General features: G+C 39.5%; 1 protein-coding gene across 3 annotated transcripts in view; it reads left to right on the top strand.

The window, feature by feature from the left end:
* Nucleotides 1-20,018, top strand: part of LOC150077209 (uncharacterized) — a 124,152-nt gene extending 104,134 nt beyond the window's left edge. For 2 of the 3 annotated variants that reach the window (XM_090386922.1, XM_090386924.1), the window contains exon 2: nucleotides 18,120-20,018. In XM_090386922.1, coding sequence (XP_090243048.1) covers nucleotides 18,145-19,344 — 1,200 coding nt within the window. In that variant the 5' untranslated portion in view covers nucleotides 18,120-18,144 and the 3' untranslated portion in view covers nucleotides 19,345-20,018. Of the gene's footprint in view, nucleotides 1-519; nucleotides 622-18,119 lie in introns of those variants that run through there. The other variant, XM_090386923.1, reaches the window with a different exon arrangement.
* The last annotated feature ends 5,387 nt before the right edge of the window (nucleotides 20,019-25,405 follow it).

The following is a 25,405-nucleotide window of genomic DNA, read 5'->3' as shown; positions in this document are numbered from 1 at the left end:
ATCCACAAGATAATTGAATGGGTCCTAAATAGTAGAAAACTGAGGAATTAATTGAAAATAGCTATTTTAAATTTTCTAATTAAAAGTTAAATTAATCTGATATGAAAATAAGAGTGAAGTTCAACAATTATATTAGACCTTTATCAGAATTTTAAACTCGTAAAATTATAGAACTGTAGTAGAATTCGGAAAAATTAATTTGGGAAATAAATTTTAGTGTTTATTTAATGTGAACTGACTTAGTAAGCTACCTATTTATTACATGCGTACGTGTCTATAATAGATAATTTGAACAAGACAAATGTCTCGTGTGGAAAACACCACTTATATGAAATTTTCCATATTCTTCGTGCCTCGTTTTCTGGCTGCATTAGTTCACGCATGCGTCGTGTTGTTATGCCCAGCTCTCTCCCATTAAAGTTTAATTGGGTTAGATAGCTAAATGATGCTGGTGGTAGCTAGGCTTGTGCTACCAAATTATTTCATCATTTCCCTACTTCTATTTGGCTTGCAAGGCCTTTAGAGTTCTCGGAAAGAAATCTTTTTTAGAAATCGAACGAATTCAGTCGAAGTAAATACGAATGACATTTAATTCGAAGTTAAACAATTATTTTAGGAAAGGTAAGTTTTTTGTTACTATTATTACTCTTATCGATCTATTTTTTCGCTAAGAGTCTGATATTTATAAATATTTTGATTAGAAGCTATTTACGTTATTAGCAGGCCTAAAGCCGTTCAGGTATGGAACTAATTTGTATTCTCTTGAATACAAACTTGAACAATTTATAAAATGAGTTGTTGGTACTAATTACCAAAGTTGTTGGTAATCAAACATTTTGAAATATGCTTGATTTTTGTTAATCGTAGCTCTCATTGTCAAAGTCGCAATTTAATTCAGACAAGCTTATAATACTGCACTTTGAAGTAATCGGCTATTCTTCATCGTATTCTGAATAAGTTTTTAACTTTGTATCTAAACATTTTGGCATGAAATTATCTTGCTATTTTATTTTTATTAGTCTGTGGTCATATCCAGTAGATAACCCTGGAAGTTTTTTCGGCTGAACCTACAGCCAAACTTTTTCCAGGACTAAGTGAAGGACGCAAAATTCTCAGTGAGTTAGGGTATGGGGAGTGGATTGAAAGTGTCAGAATATTTCTCATAAGGCTTTTTTGGAATTTTGTTATTACTTCCATAAAAAATGATATCTCCAAATTTGGAACTGTTTGACCGTTTTGGCCAGCATTTTTATTTGTGAGTATTACCACAAGCATTAAGGGGGAAAGGGGTCTAAGTACTGTAATGCTTACAAAATGTATATGAGAAACAAATTTGTAAAAGCAAATTTTTTCAATGCACTAATTATAATGGCAACATCATTTGACAAATAATACGTGGTGTAGTGTCTGTCAGCGGTGTCAGTAGTGTCATTTGCCCCTCCAAAAAACCGTTGACAAGTAATAAATTAAATATTATGTAATTGCCTTTCCAGTGTAGTGGAGGTGAAGGGCAACAAGATTGGTGAGGGTGACGAAAGGGTGGTCTTACGAAGAAAGGCTAAGTTCTGCAAATTGCAGCGTCTGGAGACAAGGCACCTGCTAGGTGATCTGATCCCGGTGTATAAGGCCTTGAATGGGTTGAGCACGCTAAATTCTGATGGGATTCTTGCTCAGATTACGAACCTGAGGGGGCATAAATCCAAATCGAGGAAAGACAGTTGTAAAATAGATGTGCGGAAATTGCCTTTAGCCAGCGAGTAGTTGATTGGTGAAACAAACTTTCACTGTCGTTGCAGAAGTTGATAGCTTAAATAAATTCAAGGAGGCACTGGACAAACGTTTCCAGGGAATGGATGTGTGAAATTTTTTTTTTGGGGCTGATGCTTGCATTACATGCCGCGATTATTACTACTATTTGTTACAATATCATGGAATGCAAACTAGGATCTTTAATTCACATTAAAACGTCATGTGATGTAGTAGTGGCATGTGATGCAAGAAAGGAAGTGTATGAGCTTATGCAGCATCAGCCAAAAAAAAAATTACAAAACAATCCCCTCTAAATGTTTGTCCAGTCCCTCCTTAAATTTATTTAACCTATCAACTTCCACAACGACAGTTGGAAGTTTGTTCCAGCAATTAACCACCCGCTGGGTAAAGGCAAATTTCTGCACATCTATTCTACATCTGTCCTTCAATTTATGCCCTTTAGGTTCGTAATCTGAACAAGTGGAAGAATCCCATCAGAATTCAGCGTGCTCAACCCATTCAAGGCCTTATACACCTCAATCAGACACTTCGGAAGTGCCTAGTCTCCAGCTGCTGCAATTTTCAGAACTTATGCCTCCTCTTGTAAGAGGATCCTTTCATTCCCCTCACCAATCTTGTTGCCCTTCTCTGTACACACTCAAGCAAATCTACATGCTTCCGAAAATGAGGCTTCCAGACCTGCACGTAGTACTCAAGGCGTGGCCTGACTATTGCCTTATACAGAAGGACAATCACCTCCTTTTCCCTGCTAGCAAAATTCCTGTATATCATTGACAAGACTCAATGACCTGCCCTGGCAGCCTGTCTGCATTGCTCAGAAAACTTCATATCTGACTGCACAATTACTCCCAGGTCTTTTTCATTTTCTACTACCTTAGGTGTAGTACCACACAGTTGGTACGTTTTTCTGGGGTTACTTCTACCCGTATGCAGTACTTTGCATTTTCCAATGTTAAACTTCAGTTTCCACTTCTCAGCCCATCTGCCCAAATTTTCTAGATCCTGTTGCAGTAACACACTGTCATTAACAACCCTACCAACCTTTGTATCATCTGCAAACGTCGATACTAAGCCTGATATACCTTTATCAATATCATTGATAAATATACAAAACAACAGTGGACCCAACACCGAAGCCTGTGGGACTCCACTAATAACATTAGTCCACGAAGAGCAGCACCCATTGATTACACCCTGTCTTCTCCCACTCAACCATCCTTTTATCCATTGTAGCAACTTACCCTTAATACCATTCTGCTCCAATTTGTACAGTAATCTTCCATGCGCAACGGTGTCAAAAGCTTTTCTGAAATCCAAGTATATGATATCAAAATTTATTTTGATATGTTATCTGATTCAGGTGTATTCATATTTGGCGGTGAACTATTTGATGTTCAGCTTATTGGAGGCTTGAAGTGGTGAAACCCATGTTTAGTCTCTGGAGCAAAGTGTCCAGCACCCCCCCCCTCCCCCCATACTTCTTCAACCCATGCACGGTACTAAGTACTATAGGTTTTGATACCTTTCGTGTTTGGGGTTTTCATAAAAAAAAAAGTAAATAGCAAATTGGTTTCTGCACCAATGCCATTTCATTAAATGGCAATTTATAATTTAAGATTTTAAAATAGAATGGAATTATTTGATTTTTTGTTACGCAGTAAAACATTTGTTGGGAAAGTCCCATTATTCCCTTTATAAAAATTGAGCATGCGAAGGTGTCACTTATCTGTTATAGTAATTTTGTTGCATTACAACTTCCTAGCGGCAGTTTCTGCTCGCACAACCTAGTTGTTGGGCCATTCCACTATCCGTAAACCCCCCAGCAGAACGACAGTGTCGTGATACTTGTACGTCAGGCGCTGGTCACTTAGGTGGTGTGGTTTGCCCATTCTTAGTGAAATTGAGAAGAGGTACCTAGGAAGATGCATCATTAACATGATGGCAGATTACTGACGGTGTTTTAAAAGGAAGATGGTTGGTTTAATGGGCAAGACTCCACTAACCAAGCTTTTTAAGCTACAGGAAAGTATTCCATCCCATGGAAAAGCACTGTACGAGGTTAGTCTATCTGTGGTTTTTCTGATCATAACGAACAGCTCGTGCCAAACAAATCAATTTCAGTCAGATTACTTGCACATCGTTACAATGTAAAGTGAAAATATCATACGAAAGTTACGATCTATTCAACACCTAAACTTATTAAGGCAATATACTTTATCTTATTAAATAAGATTAGGTTACCTAAAATGGTTAAAGAAAAGTTTTTTTTTTTTCTCGCTATGTTCTTATTTGTGGTAGACGTTAGTAATGGCAGTTTGAAAACTGTTTTCATCAGTAGAAACAAGTGAGAGGAGTCACTTTCTGTTATTTTCATATAGGTTTAATGCTAAAAAGTTTGACGATATTTGGGGCACACGATAAACGCTTTAGGGTTGTATGCAGCCCTGAGGTGGCGCCCGAAATTTCTTTCGAGGAGGCTCATACGTTCTACACTTATAATTTGTACAAGGCCAACACGTGGTAGTACAATAATATAAACGTTTCGGGACTCTTATCACCATTTATATAACATTTTATCCCAGCTCTTAGCATGTCACAGTTTGCTTTTTTGAAATCCGGAAAAGGTGTGTTGTTGTTTTGGTTTTTAGGAGCATTAGCAACTAAGGCCATATTGCTCCGTGGATATGCGGTGGTCATTCACTGACCTTTCCGCATCCTCCGTATTTGGTGGGCACGGGCTCGAACCCAGGTCTAATCAAGAAGCGTGTGCTACGCACTGCTGCTCCTGGCTACGGAGGCACCAAATTTCCACCCGGTAAAGTTCCTAACAGTTATAGACCTATTTCCCTATCCAGCTACCTCGGGTAAATTACTTAAAAATTATCCATATTCATCCTGTTTGGAATATCGAAACGCAAATGATTAGTAATAATCAGCATGGCTTTCGAAAGAACAGGTCCTCCTTTGATCTCATGATCAAAGCAGAGTCTGCAATTCGTAATGCCTTTTGTAAAAAAATTAACATCGTGTTATGGTTTCCATAGGCATAGAGAAGGCATTTGATACTACCTGGTGTCGTGGCATTCTCAGTGACCTCCATGCTCTAGGTCTACGAGGCAACCTTCCTATATTCATCAGGAACTTTCTCCAGATTCGCTCATTCCAAGTTCGATACCACAACTCGCTTTCTATGCACACTTTTACAGAAAGGAGTGCCACAAGGGTCTGTACTGAGTGCAACCCTTCTTGCCCTTGGAATCGATTCCATCACAAAAGAGCTTCCAAATACTATTCAGACCTACCTTTACGCCGATGATCTTTCTTGCCATTCTCAGAACATGAGATCCATTGAACGGCAACTGCAGATATCTTTGAATAAAGTCCAAAGGTGGGCAGAGTTAAATGGCTGTAGTCTATCACAGCAGAAAACTGTTGCAATCCACTTTGTGTAATCAACGGAAAATGCCTACAGATCCTGAACTTCAGATGTCAAACTTTACCATTCCAGCGACTAACATCATCAGATTCTTAGGATTAATCCTTGACAGAAAATTTAATTTCCTTCAGCACATTAAATCTATGCGTATATCCTGCCTCAAAAACCTGAACATACTAAGATTTATTTGCCTAGTCTTGGGGAGCAGACCGTATATCTTATATAGAGCATTGATAAGATCCCGTTTGTATTATGGTGCTCCACTCTGATTCTGCCCTTAAGACTACACTATATTGGCTGGATCCTATACAGCATAGTGCATTGCGGATTGCTCTTGGTGCTTTCAGGACATCTCCTACTCAGTTTGTACATTGAAACCAATGAGCCCCCCTCTTTACCTCAGCAGAAAAACCCCTAAGTATGCAGCCCGAATACAAAGTTGCTGGCAGCATCCTATTGAGCCATACCTCTTTAATCCATAACTACAAAACCCAGTAAAATAAGACCGGCAGGCTTACGCCTAATTGAATTAACACAGAATTGGAATGTTCCTAATATTAACAGGCTACAAGTAATAAAATGCTCTCATCCATCTTGGACACCTCCTCCTCAATTAACTGGCAACACTTATCTTCAAAAATGGGGAAAGAATCACCTACCGTCACTTTCATGAAACAACTCCATGAAAGCAATATTCAGAAATATGCTAATTTATTGCTAATATATATTCATGGCTCCAAATCACATTCAGCCCTTGGAGCAGCCGCAGTGTTTCCCACTAGAATCATTTCTGCTACCCTTCCACCTGAGTATAGTAGCTTCTCTGCAGAACTCCATGCAATACAATTAGCCTTAGAAAACCTGAATCTGTACCCTTCTTTAAAATACATAGTATACACGGACTCTGAGCTCAATTACAGCAATACAAAACTTTTCTAACGAGGTTCATCCTATGTTAAACCAAATCAGAAGCCTCTTATTAAAAATTGAGGAACGTCACCTTTTGATGGATCCCAGCCCATTCGGGGATAAAGGGGAATGAACTTGCTGACAAAACTGCAAAAAATCCGTTAACTTATGATTTAACCTTCGGTCCTATTCCAATCTCTGATTATAATCATATCATAGAAACATGTCTTGCACAGTGGAAAGAGCTATGGCACACCCAAACCAATAAGCTTTATCAGTTGAAACAGGATCCACAGCTTTGGTGCTCTAGCATCAAAACAGTACGAAGAGAAGTGTTTGCACGAGCACGGATAGGACATACATGACTCCATCTCCTTACAGGAGAGGAACCTCCTCAATGTCCACATTGTTCCTCACATTTAATAGTCAAACACATTCTCATTGACTGCCCTCACTATCATCAGGACAGAACACCTATCCTCCTTTCCCTAACAAACCTTCGAGAACCGATGGCATTAAAACATTGGTGACGATGCAAACATCAGTGAATTTTTTTTTAAAACAATTGGAGTCTCAGAAATTAATCTCTAATTAGATCTCTAAATTTCTATGAGTAGGCGCACTATAGCCTCGGCAGCTTGTGCGCCATTAAACCCCCATAACACACACCATTTATGATGGAATTGTTAGATGCTTCTTCCTCTAATTTACTGTTTTATATATAAATAAGATTATACTACGTTGTATTCGTAGAATTACATTAAATATTCAAGCTTGTTTTGGTTCTGTGATAGACTGCAATATTATTTCGTAATGTTTATGAATTGGTATTTTCAGTTTTAAGGATAAACTTACAACTTCGGTATAAAACGTCTATACACTAAGTGCACAGCACTTTCTTCTCTCCATTTAAGTTATTTTTTCGTTTGTAGGTTTTTATTTGTTCTTCGATGTTGTAATTCTGGAACTTTGCGTTCACATCGATATGTTAGTCTTGTGAATAATTTCTTCACAAACTGTCCATGTGGATTTGCATTGCAAGGATTACCTGTTGACGTAGTTATTCATGTAGTACTGTAAATCATCTCTTTATAATAACCATCGAAGAATAAATCACTTTTATGAAAGACCGAAACTGTATTTTATCTCCAAGATTACACTGGTTAAGGAGTTGCAATCACTTAATGTATTTTACCATATCTACATTACCTACCTTGAGTGTAGAGCGTGCCCATTGGCATCTACCTTCCATTACACATTTCCTTAAATTTATAGTTGACAAATAAAATTGCGCGGCTGTCATCCAAACTGCGAAACTTCAAAATTTATTGCTATGCACAATATATATATATATATATATATATATATATATATATATATATATATATATATATATATAGTGCCTTGAATATTCGTTTTTTTATCAGTAAATATACGCAGAATCTTCGAAATAAGCGGGAAAGTTTATTACTTGTAACATAAAAAAAAAGAAACCCAGACATTCTGCAGTGCCTTTTGTCTTAGAGAGAGAATAGAGGTTTAGTAGCAAGGCTAGCTGCACGGAACTGAGCAGATCGAAGGTTTTTTGAAGGACTGTATAGAATAACTGGCCAGTATTCTAAGAGGTATGTTTTTTCGACATGTCAGAACTCATTCAAAATCAAGGCCACTGCAGAAGTAGCCGAGGAATTTAATTGGGTTTAGTTTTCTAAAGGTGAAACTAATGTGGGTGGCTTCTTTTGTAGATTAGGACTCCTAATTCGATGACAGATATAATTGAGGTCATCGGGTTGTATATAAGTAAGGGATTAATTAATTTTTCCTGGATGTGGGCGATAAATTTATTACAATTAATATCCAGATGTCGTTTGGAAATAACGCATTGACACCACGATATCCAACTATATACACATGCTTTATTCTGTAAAGGCTATATATCATGACGTTTTTTTTATTCTTAATCAGCCAGACATAAACGAGAAAACTTGATCGATTGGATATTGAACTGGCTCACAAGAACTGTCTTCTTACAATGAATTGAAGAGTATATTCGTCGATCACGCAGGATTGTCATTCAGCGAATTGTGGGGGTGGGGGTTGTTATGATGAAACAATCTATCTCTATTTATCCCTGGCTGGGTCGCCAATTGTGGGGGTGGCGTTTTTATCTTATATGTATTTTTATATTACTTTTTATTTTGTTATTATTTGTTATTTATATTCCTAAAAATCCCCACTTTGCATCTGACTTGTTATCTCACAGAAGAATTCCGGTTCTGAGGGAATTTCTATATTAGAGCACTCCTCCTTTGGGCTTTGCTGTGTGTTCAGAAATGACCAAACATTATTTGCATTAAGTAAAATACAATCAGTTTATTATACATACTTACAAATAAAACATAAGACAAATCATTACACATTATTCACTTCATATATAGGTACAGGGCATGGATCTCGTTCCTGGTCATTAGGCTCTCCCATCCATCATCTTCTTCTTACTATAGGCCCACTAACATCTCGTACAATCAGTTTAATTTAACTCTTTCTTAATTACAATTGACATTTATTATTTATCTATTTATATCTTCCTTTTTCATACCTATTTAGCACAATCCTACATTCTTCTTCATGGTTGAAACAATTCTTCTTCTGGAATTATGTCCACTCTACAAACTATTCTATTCTCTCCCCAGCACTTTAAAGTTACATGTTAATGAAATATACATGGGATTATTTATTTCTTCATTCCCTCAGGTAAACTTCCGCATATAGCGACTAACTTCTCTACTTCAGTAACATTATATAAATAACATACAACTGTACCTGCTCTATAGGCTAACCCGTCCAAAATTATTACTTTTACTCCATTGATTAATCAGTAAATAAATCATAACTGTAAACCATCCTTCATTAACTATTTCTATGATATTTCCTTACTTATCTATACCTTAACTTAACTCTTTACTGTATGCTTCCCCAAATCTCACTTAATATTTATCTATCTTCCCTGCAGTCCTTTGCAATTACATAGAGATAAATTCGTTGTTTAACCACTTACTTCTGGGGATTTGGATCTTACCGCTAATACAACGTGTGGCCTGTGACATTCTGCTCTGCATCGGGTCCTCCATTGGTTTGGGAACGTTCATCTGGAATGCTAAACTTTGCCAGGGACACTTTTCGCTTTGCCGATCATCCTAGTCTCGTATCCTTCTTTGCTGTGCCGGATCATTCAGTAGGGTTCGCTTTCCATCACTCTATTTCCACAGGACGGTACAGTGTTCTTCTCGCTGTCCTCCTTTCAAATATCTCTCTCGGTGGACGCTTTCGGACTTCTATGTTTCATCTCGAGAAAGTTCCCCTTTCTGTAACTCATCTATACTTCATTAAAACTATCAGAATTTAGTGAACTCACCATAACTGGTTCTACTGGTGGATCGCTTCCGGGGACTGTTTCCTGGGCCTATCTTTCCAAAAAAATCACTCTCGAAGAAAACTTTATCATCTTCCGAAAAACTTTATCTCCAAAAAAACTTTATCACATCTCGAAAAATCATCTCCGAAAAACTTCATCACATATCTAAAACATCTTATCACATTTCCACTTTTTCCACACCTCTCGTTTGCGCGCGCTCTTCTCCTTTTATTTCCCAAAATTTAGTAACGCCCCTCCTTTCCTCAACCAATCACTTCTATCTGACCATCATCGTCCCCTTCCGGTGTAGAGAGAACTTCCGTTTCTATAGAATTCTCGAATATTCTGGAAAGGACCAGAATTTCGGAGCTCAGACTCCATCCGGAAAACACCTGCGTCCATTTTCTTGATTCGTCTCGCCTTATTATAAAATGACCACACCTGCTCTGTTTGCAGTAAACAAGAGCGCCCCCGCTGGTACCCCTATTGTCATCTCTGGACCAAACCGTCCCTTGCCATACTATCAGTTGACCCCCCACTGTTCCGTCTTGCTATTTTCGCTTGCTGTTTCCGGTGTGGGCACAGATCGTATATCTGTTTCTAATGTTTTTCTTCAAGGTATATTTGCTTGTACATTAAATTTAACCTTCTCTTAAATTAATTCCATTAGCGCGAGACCCATTATCTTAAACAATATTAGTGACTTTAAGTGTTTTCTTTTGTGGTTTACAATATCACTATCTAGCGTTCTTTCTTAAATCATATTTAAATTTAACTTGTAAGACTTTGTGTCTTACAGAATCATCTTTGAGGTCTCCATGCTGCCCGGACTGATTTGAACGGTGGATTGATATACCCCCTCCCCACCAGGTCTAAATCTACCAAATCTAAATTTACTTAACGTTATATATCGTTAATATTTTATATTTGGATCTTGACCAATTTCCTAAAGTTTGCCATTTCGAATTTTTCACTTCTCGTTAGACAGCGTTCCTGTTTTCTGTGGGTTAGAACTCTATTGGTAAAGCTATCTGAAATTTTTTTTTTTTCAGTGTGTGTTGCCCCAGAATGTCGACGAATCCACTTAATTCGTCGTAGGTAATGAGTACGTCAAGTGATCAGATGTGATATGCATATAATGAAAGTAAAGATCCAAAATACTTTGTTTTCTGTAAACCTGTACAGAATAATGTATTTGTGTACGTATCGTGGGATTTTATTTTTTGCTACTCTCAAACAGTGCGTACAAGATCCGAAGAGCAACGATCTTAAAAAATCGAGCCTTTTTGTGAATGCCATCTGTCAATATATCTGTCGTGAAGCGATGAGTGCAGATATTTTATTAGCCTTAAAGTCGTCTGTATAAAATGAAACAGTGGATTTAAGGTAGTATAGTTTGCAAATATTAGGAGGAATGGCCTTAGGAGTGTTGTGGGTTGCCACTGATTAGGCTACTTACCCGGTCAGTAACTTGACATTTTTCACATGGAGTGTTAATTTTGTGAAGCCATTTAACCACGAAAACGTTCAAGTCCTAAGCTGAAATATCGCCAAAATAATTTAACAAGTTCGTATTGAATCCAGAAAGCCCAGGCCCCGGGTGCCAAGCGTTATAGTGATCAAGCGAATTTCAGAGTGATTCATAAAGCGTTTACTCAGAGCCAAAGTTCTTATTTAGTTTAAAAAGTTTTTTACATTGTCTTTAATTAATAACTTAGTCTTACAAATTGTAAGCAAGTTTTAAGAAAGGAAATCCACCTTTCTTTTTTCTTTTTAAACTAACGTACTAACCCTTATACCGCTTGGTCACTCTAGCGGCACTGCTCCTGCCTCCCCGTGGCGGGGCCGGTAACCTGGGAGAAGAAATCCACTCTCCCAGGGCTGAAAGGAGCAAAGATGGAAAACAGTTCATTTCCACCTTTAGAGCCATCGAGCTCAAGACTAGCAAATAACAGTGACAATGAAAATGACTATTCTCAAGCAAAGAGGTTGAAAACAACACCTAAAGAGGAGATACCAGCCTTCCTCATCTTTCACTCTCTATCAGATCAGCCCCTGAGCAAATTATCACCTTTTCTAGTGCAGAAATGCATTGAGTCTGCTGCTGGTTCACCTAAATCAGTACGGCGACTTCAATCAGGTGATCTTCTAATAGAAACATCTCAACCTCAACATTCTGTAAAGCTATTAAAGCTCACAACTTTTGGAGGACACCAAATAAAAGTTACTCCCCATGCCACCTTAAACTCCTCAAAGGGAGTAGTAACAGAATGGGACTTATTACTTGTATCAGAGGAGGAAATTGTCCAAGAATTACACGATCAAAAAGTCATCCAAGCAAGGAGAATCATGACCCGAAAAGACGGTACACTCGTTCCAACAAGAAGCATAATTCTTACCTTTAGCACTCCTAACTTGCCAACATCTGTGAAAGCAGGCTACCTGCATTGCCGTGTCCGACCATACATTCCGAATCCCATCAGGTGCTACAAATGCCAAAAATATGGACACTCCCAGACTGCATGTCGAGGTGAGGCAGTATGTCCCATCTGCGGGTCAAAAGACCATAACCAATCTGATTGTGCCACTACCACTCCGCATTGTCCAAATTGTAAGGGTAACCACCCAGCTTTCTCAAAAACATGTGAATTATGGAAGCAAGGAAAAAAAATTCAAAAATATAAAGTAGAGAACAAAGTGACATACTCAGAGGCAAGAAGACAGATAATCAAAACAGAGACAAAGCAAACATATGCCGCAGCAACTCAATCTTCACAGTCTGTAGGGATCCAAACTGAAGTATCGATTCCTCCAAATATATCAATTGCGAACTGGGCACGTTCGTTGCTTTCTGTTTCAAAACAATGTCCTACACAAAAAACAAGTGAACAGTCCAATAATACCCCAATCACCATACCAACGGAGGCCTCCTCAACAATAAAACCAAAAGTAACAGAAACCAAAAAACCGCAAACATCCACCACCGGAATGGACATTGATGAACATAACGAAGCAGAAGATACAATTTTAGAACTACATGCAAGTGATGAGATGGATGTGATCCGACCCGTTTTTCCCAGGAAAGACAAAGCAAAAATTGATCGATACAAGCAAGCTGCAACTAAAAAACAGTCAGAATCGAAAACAACACAAAAAACCACATAATGGAAAAAATCCTTCAGTGGAATTGCAGAGGATTTCGAAATTCAAAAGATGATTTACAGGATCTAATCGATCGGTATGAACCAGCTGGCATAGCCTTACAGGAAACCCTTCTAAATTCACGAGTGTGCCCTTCCGTCAAAAATTATACCATTTTTAGACGAGATAGGAGCATTGACACGCCAGCTCATGGAGGGGTGGCTATCATTGTCAGAAATAACATTCCATCCAAGCATGTATCCCTCCAAACTACTTTTGAAGTAGTGGCAGTGCGCATTGAAATTGGTATCACCATTACAATAGCCTCTATATATCTCCCTCCTAATTTTGTTTTCTCCTCAGATGATTTAGAAAAGCTAGTAGATCAGCTGCCATCTCCTTTCTGCTTACTGGGTGACTTTAATGCTCATCATCCTCTATGGGGATCGCCAAAAATTGACAAAAGGGGTAAAATAATAGAATTGCTGCTTGATACTCATAACCTTACTCTGTTAAACACTGGTGAACCCACATATGTCCATTTTACTACAGGATCCATGACTGCAATAGACCTTTCAATCTGCTCTCCCTCCATTTATGCCAATATGGGGTGGTCAGTTCTTGATAACCCGCTAAACAGTGATCACTTACCGATTCTTTGCAGTATTCAAACACAAGTAAACTTATCTCCATTGCAGCGATCCACGTGGAAATTCTATAGGGCAAACTGGCATAAATTTTCCTCCCTAATCCAGTTTGATGATGAGATAATCCAGTCTCAGCCCATAGATAGTGTCAACGATCATATAACAAATCAAATATTACAAGCTGCGAATTCTGCAATACCAAAATCTTTACCTGGGAAACGCAGACAGAGACACTACTGGTGGAATCAGGAATGCACAAATGCTAAACAGACAAAAAATAGAGCTTGGAATCTCTTCAGAAAATTTCCTACAACTGCTAATTTTATTAACTTTAAAAAACTCAAGGCCAATTTCCGCCAAAAAAGAAGAAAAGCAAAGAAAGATGCCTGGATAGACTTTGCTTCCACCATAAACAAGGATACGGACAGCAGACTTGTCTGGAAGAAAATTCAAGCACTAAACGGTAAATTTGTGCAGTCTCCAGCCTCAATCCTGAACTGGAAAGGGCAAGAATTGTCTGATCCAAAAGAAATAGCAAACGCATTAGCTGAGTCTTTCGCCAGTATATCAGCAGTGTCCACATACAGTCAAACCTTCCAAAAAATTAAGGCATCTGCAGAACAACATAAAATAAATTTTTATACTAAGGCATCTCAGCCGTACAATCAGCCATTCACGTTAAAGGAACTTTTTGAGTCTCTAAACAAAACATCAAGTACTGCTGCCGGCCCGGACGGAGTATGCTATATAATGTTAAAAAAGTTAAATAATAAAGCAATAAGTTCCCTATTGAAATTCTACAATCGAATTTATTTAGAAAATACTTATCCACACTCATGGCGTCACTCAATTGTACTAGCCTTTCCTAAGCCAGGTAAGGATCATACCATACCGAATAATTACAGGCCGATATCGCTGACTAGCTGTTTAGGCAAAGTCTTAGAAAAAATGGTGCACAGGCGGTTAACGTGGCTTCTGGAAACAAACAATCTGCTAAACCGAAATCAGTATGGTTTTCGGAAAAACCACTCAACCTTAGATGTGATGATTAAAGCAGAAACAAATATCCGCAATGCTTTCATCAAGAGACAACATCTGGTTATGGTCAATCTCGATATTGAGAAAGCGTTTGATACCACTTGGCGATATGGTATCCTTCAGGATCTTCGATCATTCGGTCTGAGGGGGCAGTTACCACAATTTATACAAAATTTCCTACACTACAGATCTTTTCAGGTCAGATATAGGAACGCTATATCCAAATCATTTGAACAAGAGGAGGGTGTACCGCAGGGTTCCATCTTGAGTGCAACACTATTCACAATAAGAATTACAAATATAACACAAGACATACCAAAAACAGTTGAATCATACATGTTTGCCGATGACCTGATTATCTCTTGCCAGTCACAAACCATGATTGCCATTGAAAGGCAACTTCAAATGTCCATAGCCAGAATAGAATTGTGGGCGCAACGAAATGGCTATTCATTAGCAGAAAATAAATCGACTGCAATTCATTTCTGTAAAATACGAAAATTACATCCAGATCCTGAAATATATTTAAAAAACAATCGGATTCCTCTTACCAACAATTTTCGTTTATTGGGTTTATATCTAGACAGTAAACTTAATTTTTCCAATCACGTAGCCTACCTTAGAACGGCCTGTCAAAAGAAATTAAACATCTTAAGAGCTGTGTCATCTAACTCCTGGGGTGCTGATAGACACTCCCTCACACATCTTTATAAAAGTTTTATCCGGTCCCGCTTAGATTACGGGTCACCTGTCTATGACTCTGCAAGAAACAATTCCTTGCTACGTCTAAATACTGTCCAACATAGTGCCCTAAGGATAGCCACAGGTGCCTTCAGGACATCTCCAGTCCATAGCCTGTATATTGACGCAAATGAACCGCCATTACACCTTAGACGAAAATCCTTACTATGTAGCTATGCTGCAAAAATAAAAAGTATTCCATCTCATCCTTGCTGGGAATACCTGTTTAACCCTCAGTATGAAATGCTATATCGTAATAAACCTAATGAAAACCGCCCTGCGGGTATTAGATTGCAAGAACTGATGCTCAGTTGGAATATTAACTTCCAGCATATCCTTGAAGACGTAGCTCCTCCTGAACAACCCTGGTCTCATTACTCACCGCTCTGTGATAATTACTTTCTGAGATGGAGAAAAGGCTCCTTGCCAAACAACAACTTCCAGCAGCTGCATAAAGCCCACGCCTTAGAAAACGCAGAGAAATTTCACATATATACAGATGGCTCCAAAACAGATGAAGCTGTAGGTGCTGCAGCAATCTCTTCTGCTTTTTCAATAGCTGTGTCTCTTCCTATAGAATGCAGTATCTATACCGCAGAACTGTATGCAATAAAACTAGCTCTAGATAATATAACCAAACAGCAAATCAGAAAAGCTCTTATATACACCGACTCCTTAAGTGTCGTCACTGCCATTCAATCTACTACTTCTTCCCAACATCCCATTCTGAAACAGATACGGTCTCAATTATACCAATATCAAACATCCAAACAGTTGGTTACCTTCTGCTGGATACCTGGGCATGTCGGCATCCCAGGTAATGAAAGTGCAGATCATGCTGCTAAACATCGTACAAATAGATCACTCTATCATCTGAAAGTCCCACACATTGATTATAAATCCACTATTAAAACAGCATGTAGGCTTCAATGGACTAATCTGTGGCAAACACAAGTAAATAATAAACTGTTTCAGATTAAAAAAGAACCTCAGTTGTGGACTTCTAGTTTCAGGAAAAGCAGACGTGAAGAAGTGATCTTGGCAAGACTCCGTATTGGACACTCATATACAACTCATTTGTTCTTGCTTATGGGAGAAAACCCACCTCAATGTTCATTCTGTCAGACTCAGCTAACAATCAAACATATTCTAATAGAATGCCCTAATTATTCAAGTAACCGGAAATCCACTTTTTATTCTGCATCCAATCTGTTGGAACCTTTAAATTTACAACACATACTGGGAAATAATGCAAATTTTGAAGCACTGTTTAGATACTTGAAGAGCATAAATGTATATAATGGCCTCTGACAACAATTATATTAATAACTCAGTCATAAGTTAATAAAGAAAAGGCACAATATGGCCCAGGAGGCCCTTGTGCCAAAAAACCAAAACAACAACAACAACAACCAGAAAGCCCATAACGTGCTATTTCCCAATTTCCATAAGACCCCGCTCTCAGATTAATTTTTCTTGTTGACAAACATCTCAAAATATATCCCAGGGGCTCTCACCTGGTGAGTATGGGCTTGCACACCCAGGGTCCTGAGCCGGATATCATCATTCTTCTCTTTCTTGGTGATTCCCTTCTACTTATCTCTCTCTTTCTCAGGGTGACTCGGAATTTTTTTTTTAGCTGGTGCAGCATAAGCCTCAGCCTTCCTTGCACTATATGGCTAGTAATAATAATAATATTCCTCTTAACTTTGAAATTTATTTGTTGCATATGCAACAGATTGCGAAGTTTGAGTATTCTATTAGACTTACTTCAAATGCTGTATTAGTGATAATTTGCCTCTACTTTACTACCAATTTTAAAAACACACCAACCGTTTATGGCTGATTGAATAATAAAATGATAAAAAAGACTGTAAAATAATATTTACAAAACTTAATTATTTACAAAAAACTGAAATATAACAAAAATAAAATAAGTAAATAAGTTAAAATACATTAAAATATAAAAGCGATAAAAAAGACGATAAAAACTATTAGAGCTTTCGGAGGTGTCTACCTCCTTCCTCAGTAATAGTGAGACTTAAGCGACACATCCTTAAGTACCAGGTTCACGGCACACCTGGATGACCAGGCGCATACTCAGCATTCCTTTCACTTGTACCAGAACCGGAAGTGGTCTGGAGACGTGGAAAATTAAAACGTTTATCTCTGGCCAAAACCACCGCCTCAAAAAGGGGGTGAAGCCTAACTCCCCTGTCTCTGTTCATGCTATTGTTACCAGAGGATCCAATCCACAGACTTTCCAGCCACTTGCGGTCCCAGAATCTATGCGCCCGGTCAATTGCCTCTACTTTGATTGCATTAATTTCCTCTTTTCGTATAACTGTTTCAATCTTAAGTAGGTCTATCAATTGAGTTTAACTGTATTTCCCTTTGATTATTATTATATGGTAAAAAATGCCTATTTTTAAAAATTAAGACTACGGTATGAATTTTAGTATTAATCATTTGGATCTGTTTTCTGTTATTTAAATTTGAGACTAGTTTTTGAGAAGGGTGTCAGTAATACTTTTCTTGGAAAAGTGGAAAGTTCATTTCCACTATGTTATTGTACTTCTCCGTATTTTGTGTCATATCAATACGTCATGCTATCTAGACATGGCATCAGATTCGATTACACTCCACATTTATCTGCTAAAGATAGCAAAATGATTTACTATTCACCATTTACTTCGTGTGCCCAGCTGTTCCTCTGACGTCGCTTAATGCAGCCATACTATCTATCGTTCGGCTTATGACGCATCTAAGACTAGCTGGGGGCACCTGCATGATCGAAAGCCACCTGACTTAGCCACCCCTACGTAGCAATTTAGTGCAAATTATTACTAATGACTGGTGCTCTCTTCCATTTGTCGGCTGAAGCGTAATAAATAATAAAACAGCCAAATTGTTGTTGGAAGTCATTTTTGTTACTCTTTGAAATATTGATACTTAGGGTATCAATATTTTAAATACTTCCCCTTTGTTTTTGACCACTATCTAAAATTTATTTTCTTTTCAGAGTTGAATCCAGTGGACCTGCTGCCATGAAACTGATCCACTGGGTGGAGGTTCACATCGCACGTTCCCGGCGTAAGACAAAGAAGGAACGTGGGAAGGATGACGACGTCAAAGATAACTTAGCAGAGGATGATCGCCCAGCTACGTTACCAAACACCACCCGGGAGTCGTCCCCGCCAGAAGTTACGCGCCCGCCCATATCGTCACTTCCGACTGTGGATGCCATTCCTCGAGAAAATATGACACGTCCGCTCTGGCCAATAGAGTACTCGGGCCAGGTAATGCGGAAGGCGCTTAATATTCGGACGAGTTTCCTGGATTCTACAGCAGTATCAGAGACGGTGTCACCTCGTCAGCGGAGCCGCATTCGTACCAATCCGTGGCTACCTTCTCCGCGAAGTCCTTGCAATGGCTCTGCGGATAGTGGATTGTCGGCAACTCCCCATTCTTCATCTTGCAGCTCTGAAGGTTCTAGCATCAACTTTTCCGGAACTGCTTTTCCTGGTAGTTACGAAAAAGGCGAACATTCCGAATGGTCCTCAGCAGCATCTTTGCAGAACTCGAACGATGGCAGTTTATATTTTCCGTACCAACATCTGTGTCCACGCACCATCAAGAGTTTGGAGCGCGTGGGGAATAAAAGTGATCCGAATCGCTTTTCATTTACTAGTGACACCCGAAGTTTGCCCCCCGAGAACTGGTTAGAGAGTGCCACCACCTGTCAGCCCGACTCTGATATTGACTCTGACGAAGCGTACTGCGAGGATTATCAGGAGCCTCACTCAAGTCCGTCCGTAAGTCGCCTGTGTGATGTGACTAACGCTCGACCCGGATCGGGACTTCCGCTTCGGGTACCGGATGTGGCTCACAACGATCCGGATTCTGCCTTTGTGACTGACACTAGCTGCACAACCACGCCTTCTTCGGAAACTGCGATTCCCCGAGAGTCTTTGGAAGATAAAGTGTCGAGACTACGATCGGAGCGTCTTGTTGTCGAACGGAAGATGCGGGAGGCACGCGAGGAGGATCGAGTGTGGCGAGAGGAGCGTGTTCGTCTGCAATCGGAACTGATGAAGTATCGGCGCGCGCTTCTGTTGCACACGCTTCACGATCTTAGGGAGCAGCTCGAAGAACAAGGAGACAGAGTGCAAAAGGCATTCAGCGGCACGTGGGAGCTACGTCAAGATTTGCGTGAAGGCGTTGCTAAAAGCGGGAAGAGGAATTGATATTTTGGGATTTTCGTAAGACAGTTTCTTTGCACGTTGAGTACTTATGGAAGTAAGTTTGAGGTGTAATGAATGTATTGCTCAATTGTATGGAAACTCTTTTTTATTCGTGTTTGTGTGGCATTAAAAATTTGGCCATCATTTCGGCTGATGAAATGATGGAATAGTCACCCTGTCTTGTATGTTTGTTTTTGTGTGTACTTGTGACGTGATTACGAGCGAACTGAATGCACTTTACCTGTATAGCTGAGTAGTATGGGGACAAGAATAAGGAAAGAGATTATAATAAACTTGTGCGAGAAAGACAATCAGGAAGTAAGGTTTGTTTATTAGTAGGAAATTAGGTTCGTTCTCTTCTAAATATTGCGGCAGTAAATTAAGATAAATTATGCTTGTCTTTAGTCAGAAAAGCAATAAGTACCGTTAAGCATCTTCAACGTAATAAAAAGCTTTTGACTGCATACTCCAAGTTATCTCCGTTGAGAATTTATACTTAGTCTTTTAAAGGAGACTGGGATGGGAAGAAGTCTTGGAGTTCAAAAGCAGTGTAACAAATTCCTTTACGTAAGGGTGGTTCAGTACGTATCGAATTGTTAATGCAAAGATTGACCACACTTTAAAATCTTACCTATTATGCGAATTGACAAGTTACCAGAGGCTGAAGAATAGTGTTTATTCATATTTGTAGCTTTTTTTTTTTTCATTAACAAAAAGCGTATTGAATTTCTTTTACCTGTGCTTCTGTTAGAGGTTCTCGGCCATAATCACTTTTAATTAAAATCCAAGGTTCAGTTTTCCCTTTGTGCATAAATTATGAGCCTCCTAAATTTATAAAATAGCTTCGTATAAAGTTGACAGAGTTGCATTATATTTTAGGTCTTCAAAAGAATTAAATTTCTAAAAACTTTATGCGTGAAAATTTTATTTTTTGTCAGTATTTAAATATAAAATGCACTTTTCTGCTATTAATGGTTTCTGTTGAATGAAAGGTCAATGACTTCCTGGTTGTGTATTGTATTGGCAAGTGTCAATCGTGGATGAGTGAATCTTGCCTCCCTCGGCATTTTATTTTTGTCGCTGCTATATGGCGTCTTGTGCATCTTTATGTAAAACTAGAACATTCCAACATCCTTGTTCGATAGTATGTGTTATATCACGTGTTTGTCATTTATTGACAATCCACAGTGATAAGGTAGAGTACAACGTACGGCAAATGTGTGATGTTTAAAGTGGAGCCTTCGCTGCTAGTTGCGGGAGGTGCGAGATGTAAGTTTTGTGAAATAAATGTTTACTATTTATATCAAATGTGTTGCTTTTAATCACTATTATTAAACATCAAGAACATGTTTTTTTTTAATTTTTTACACAATTATGATTTGATGGTGATGAGACCCTTAATCTATTCATGACAGTCGTGGAAGGCGCCCACCTCTGAACAGGTACTCCGCTGATGGATCTTCCAACAACCATGGGTCCCCTGAATCACCCTTACTGAGATTACTTTAATATCGGAACGCTCAATCCAATTCCTAATACTAATTTCGCAGATGTTTGCGACCATATTCCTCTATGCGATAAAATTATAATTGAAACAATCGGTCTATTGCCTTCACTTGCAAAAATCTACCTCTTTAGATCTGTGTTTAAGTCGTACTTGAATGCAATATTCCCCCTTCTGGCACAGTGCAGTTGCCGATGGCCGTGGCCAGCTTCTTGAGGACTTTGTCCTCAGCCAAAATCTTATTATCCATAACCAGCCTAGCCAGTTCACTACTTACTCTAGCACCACCGGTGAATCTAATATTGACTTAACCCTCTCTACAAAGGACCTACGTCAGTCTGTTAGTTGCTGGGAGGTAACTCCGGATCTGACTGTTAGCGACCATAGAGCCATACTGTTCCATCTTGACTTTGTTCCACCGAGAAACAACAACAGAGCAAGGCCAACTGACTTCATTAGATTCTCTTCGCGAAACGTCAATTGGGAAGCATATGACGGCTCCATAGAACTGGACTTTCCAGACCCATCACAGATGGACTCGCTAAATGCAGAGGATTTGACCACCTTTATCCAGCACTCCATACTCAGAGCCTCATACAGGTCCTCAAGGAAGGTGTTCCACCCAGAATCTGCCCATGGTGGACCCGGAACTTACCATCCTTCGTAAGTCAGTCCACTCTGCGCGCAGGAACTACCAGCGACACCGTGATTGGCCAGCTCCTGATGTCGAACGCCTTCATAAAGATTATATCGCCAAAAAGAATGAGTATACCAAGGCAATTGCAGCCAGAAAGAGAGACTTGGGCAAATTTCGTAAATGAAACCAACCGTACAAATCCATGGGGCCTGGCATATAAGATCTTGAGAGAGAAAACCTTCTCCCCAGAAATACAGCACTGTTTCAGTAGACGCTCAGGAAACTAAGTGTTGGCAGGATTCTGCCAACCTTATTCTAGACACTGTTTCCACCTGATGACATCTCTGAGGATCACCCAGAACATTCAGCAATTAGAGCTGCCAACAGTAATTATATGGGAAAAGAGCAAGCCGACCCATTCACACTAGAAGAACTGGGAGCAGTTCTTAAACATTAATGCCAAAAAGTGTCCAGGCCTTGACCTAATAGAATACATCATCCGCTTTCACACACTGCGGCCGCACCATCTACTCATTCTCTTCAATAAATGCTTGGAAGAAGGATGCTTTCCAAAAGAATGGAAGTTTTGCCCTCATTTGCCTCATCAAGAAACCTCACAAACCACCAACAGACCCCCGCAGCTTCCGGCCTATTGCCCTGCTGGCTAACCTTGGTAAGGTCCTTGAGCGACTCATGGTTTTCGGGGTTGTCTCCATGCTACAAATGCATGATTGGTCTCACCATGCCAGTATGGCTTCACCCGTGGAAGGTCGTGTGAAGAAGCTCTTCGATTTGGTTTTACATATTGAAAGTTCTGAAGAAAAATTCGAATTGGCCATCTTTATAGACTTCGAGGGAGCCTTCGACACCGTCTGGTGGGATAGTGCCTTGGCACACCTTCGAACTGCGGCCCCGGGTGCCAAGCGAATGTGATCGAGCGTTTTCTCTGTGCTTAAAAAGTGATTATATAAAAGCGATTTAAAGTTATATTAAGTTACTGCCCTTAAGAAATTTATTTTTTATATCAGCTACTGTCACAAAAAGTACTTGTACAGAGCAAGAAAGAAAAGCTACCTTTCTTTATTTTTCATACTTCTTTTACTAACACTTAATACTCTACGCTTGGTCACACCGGGCACTGCTCCTGCCTCCTCGTGGCGGGGCCGGAAGTCTTGGCAGAAAAGCTCATCTGCCAAGGACTAAAAGGAGCAAACATGGATCAACATGCCTTTCCGCCTCTCGAGCCGACAAGCTCTCGGCCAGAGTTAGACCCTGACCATAATACGTCGCAACCCAAGAGGTTGAAAACCACTTCCTCAGCGACAAATTGTCCTGCATTTCTTATAATGCACTCTCTTGCAGATCAGCCTCTCAGTAAGCTCTCTCCGTTCCTTATCCAGAAACAACTGGAAAGTTTGGCAGGATCTCCTAAGACAGTCAGGAGATTACAATCAGGCGACCTGCTATTGGAAACAGCGAACAGTAGACATTCAGAGAAACTGCTAAAACTTACAAGTTTTGCTGGAATTCCAGTAAAGGTTTCTCCCCATGCCACCCTAAATACATCTAAGGGTGTTATATCCAGCTGGGATCTATTGAATGTCACGGAGGAGGAGTTAACACAAGAGCTTCAAGATCAAAATGTCACTGCTGTGAAAAGAATTATGGTGAAAAGAGAAAATATACTCACACCTACAAGGAATATTATTCTAACTTTTAACACGCCAAATCTACCACCATCGATAAAAGCAGGCTACCTACTCTGCCGCATTAGACCATATATTCCTAACCCATTGAGATGTTTTAAGTGCCAGAAGTATGGCCACTCTCAAACGGCATGCAGAGGAAACCAGGTTTGTCCTAATTGTGGGTCCGCTGACCACACCCAAACTGACTGCTTGGCAAAAGAAATGACTTGTCCCAACTGTAAGGGAAACCATCCTGCCTACTCAAGGACGTGCGATAGATGGAAAACTGAAAAGCAAATCGTTAAATATAAGATTGAAAATAAAGTGAGCTTTCAGGAAGCACGGAAATTAATTGCTCCCAGTATGAATAAACGTACGTACGCCAATATTACGCAAAAATATCAATCAGTAGCCACTCAAACTGATGTTACAGTCCCTTCTACCACCTCAATCTCTGACTGGGCTCGGGCTGTTCTCTCTCAGCAACAGTCCAATGTCCCGAAACAGTTGAACCAGGCAAGTAATACTGCACTTACAGTACCAGCTACAACTTCTTCTCCTTCCCCAGTGATTTCTTCTATACCGAATAATCGCAACTCAAATTTAAAAAAGAATATCCAAGAAACGTCTATGGATACTATTGACTCATCCAGACAGGAAGAACCGATCTTAGAAATATATGCGGAAGAAGAAATGGACACCGGTCGACCATTATTCCCAAAAAAAGATAAACCAAGGCCTGAACGTCACAAGACAGTCACATTAAAAAAACAGTCAGAAGCAGCTTCTTCTACTAAACATCAGTAATGCCTTACATTCTCCAATGGAATTGTAGAGGATTTCGTAGCAACCTTAACGATATTCAAGTCTTAATTAACCGCTACTCTCCAGTTGGTTTCTGTCTACAGGAAACCTATCTAACTCCGCAAATTTCCACCAACATAAAGAACTATGTAATCTATCGGCACGATCGTAATAATTCAAATACTGCCCGTGGGGGTGTGGCCATCTTAGTCAGCTCAAATATCCCGACCAAGCAAATTTTTTTGCAAACTACAATTGAAGTTGTCGCCGTACGTTTGATAACCCAGATTGCTTTAACACTGGTATCAGTCTATCTCCCACCAAGTCATACCTTCTCTTACCAAGACCTTGAAAACCTGCTAATGCAACTAGAACCCCCTGTCTGTCTCTTGGGTGATTTCAATGGCCACAACCCCTTATGGGGATCGACAAAATTAGATATCCATGGCCGCTTAATTGAAACCTTTCTGGATAAGGAAAACCTTACTGTTCTTAATACTGGTGCACCTACTCACATACAACTACCAACTGGACAAACCTCTGCAATCGATCTATCAATATGTTCCCCGATTCTGTATCCAATTATAGAATGGTCTGTTATAGACGATCCCATGGGCAGCGACCATTTTCCGATTATTTGCGACCTGCTCACTGCACAACCACCATTAATCATACCCTGCAGGAAATGGAAGTTCTCTCAAGCCAACTGGGTCAAATTTCAATCAGTTGTCACCCTGGATGAACAATATATACAAACACAGTCGATAGATGAAGCCACAGAGTATATCACTTCACATATAATATCTGCAGCTAAATGTTCGATTCCATTGTCGAATCCCCAATCCCGACGGCACCTTAACTATTGGTGGAATCAAGAATGCACAATAGCTAAGAAGTTAAAAAATAAAGCGTGGAATTTATTTCGTAGATCCCCAACCACAGCTAATCTTATCAATTACAAGAAACTAAGAGCAAAAGCACGTCGCACTCAAAGAGAAGCAAAGAAAAATTCTTGGATTCGGTTTGCATCCACCATAAACAGAAACACTAACTCCAGGTTAATATGGAAGAAAATCAGGCAGATTTCTGGAAAATTTCCAACCACCCCTTCACCAATTCTTTCATGGAATGGGCAAGAACTATCTGCTCCTCAAGACATTGCAAATGCCTTGGCTAAAACTTTTGCCGAAGTTTCTGCGGCATCAAATTATTCTCCGGATTTCCAGAAAATAAAGACCCAGACTGAACAACGAGCCATCAACTTTCGAACTTCAGTTTTCTTTCCATATAATCAGCCTCTGCAATATCATGAACTTATACATGTCATTAAAACAACACGCAACAGTGCCGCTGGACCAGATGGAATCTCTTACATTATGTTACAACACCTTGGTGAGAGAAATTTACAAATACTGCTGGTCTATTATAACC

This window comes from Mastigoproctus giganteus, chromosome 12 (genome assembly GCF_048544385.1).
Source record: "Mastigoproctus giganteus isolate SK-2022 chromosome 12, ASM4854438v1, whole genome shotgun sequence".
In the NCBI taxonomy this organism is placed as follows: domain Eukaryota; kingdom Metazoa; phylum Arthropoda; class Arachnida; order Uropygi; family Thelyphonidae; genus Mastigoproctus; species Mastigoproctus giganteus.
This window is presented reverse-complemented; position numbering and strand designations above follow the sequence as displayed.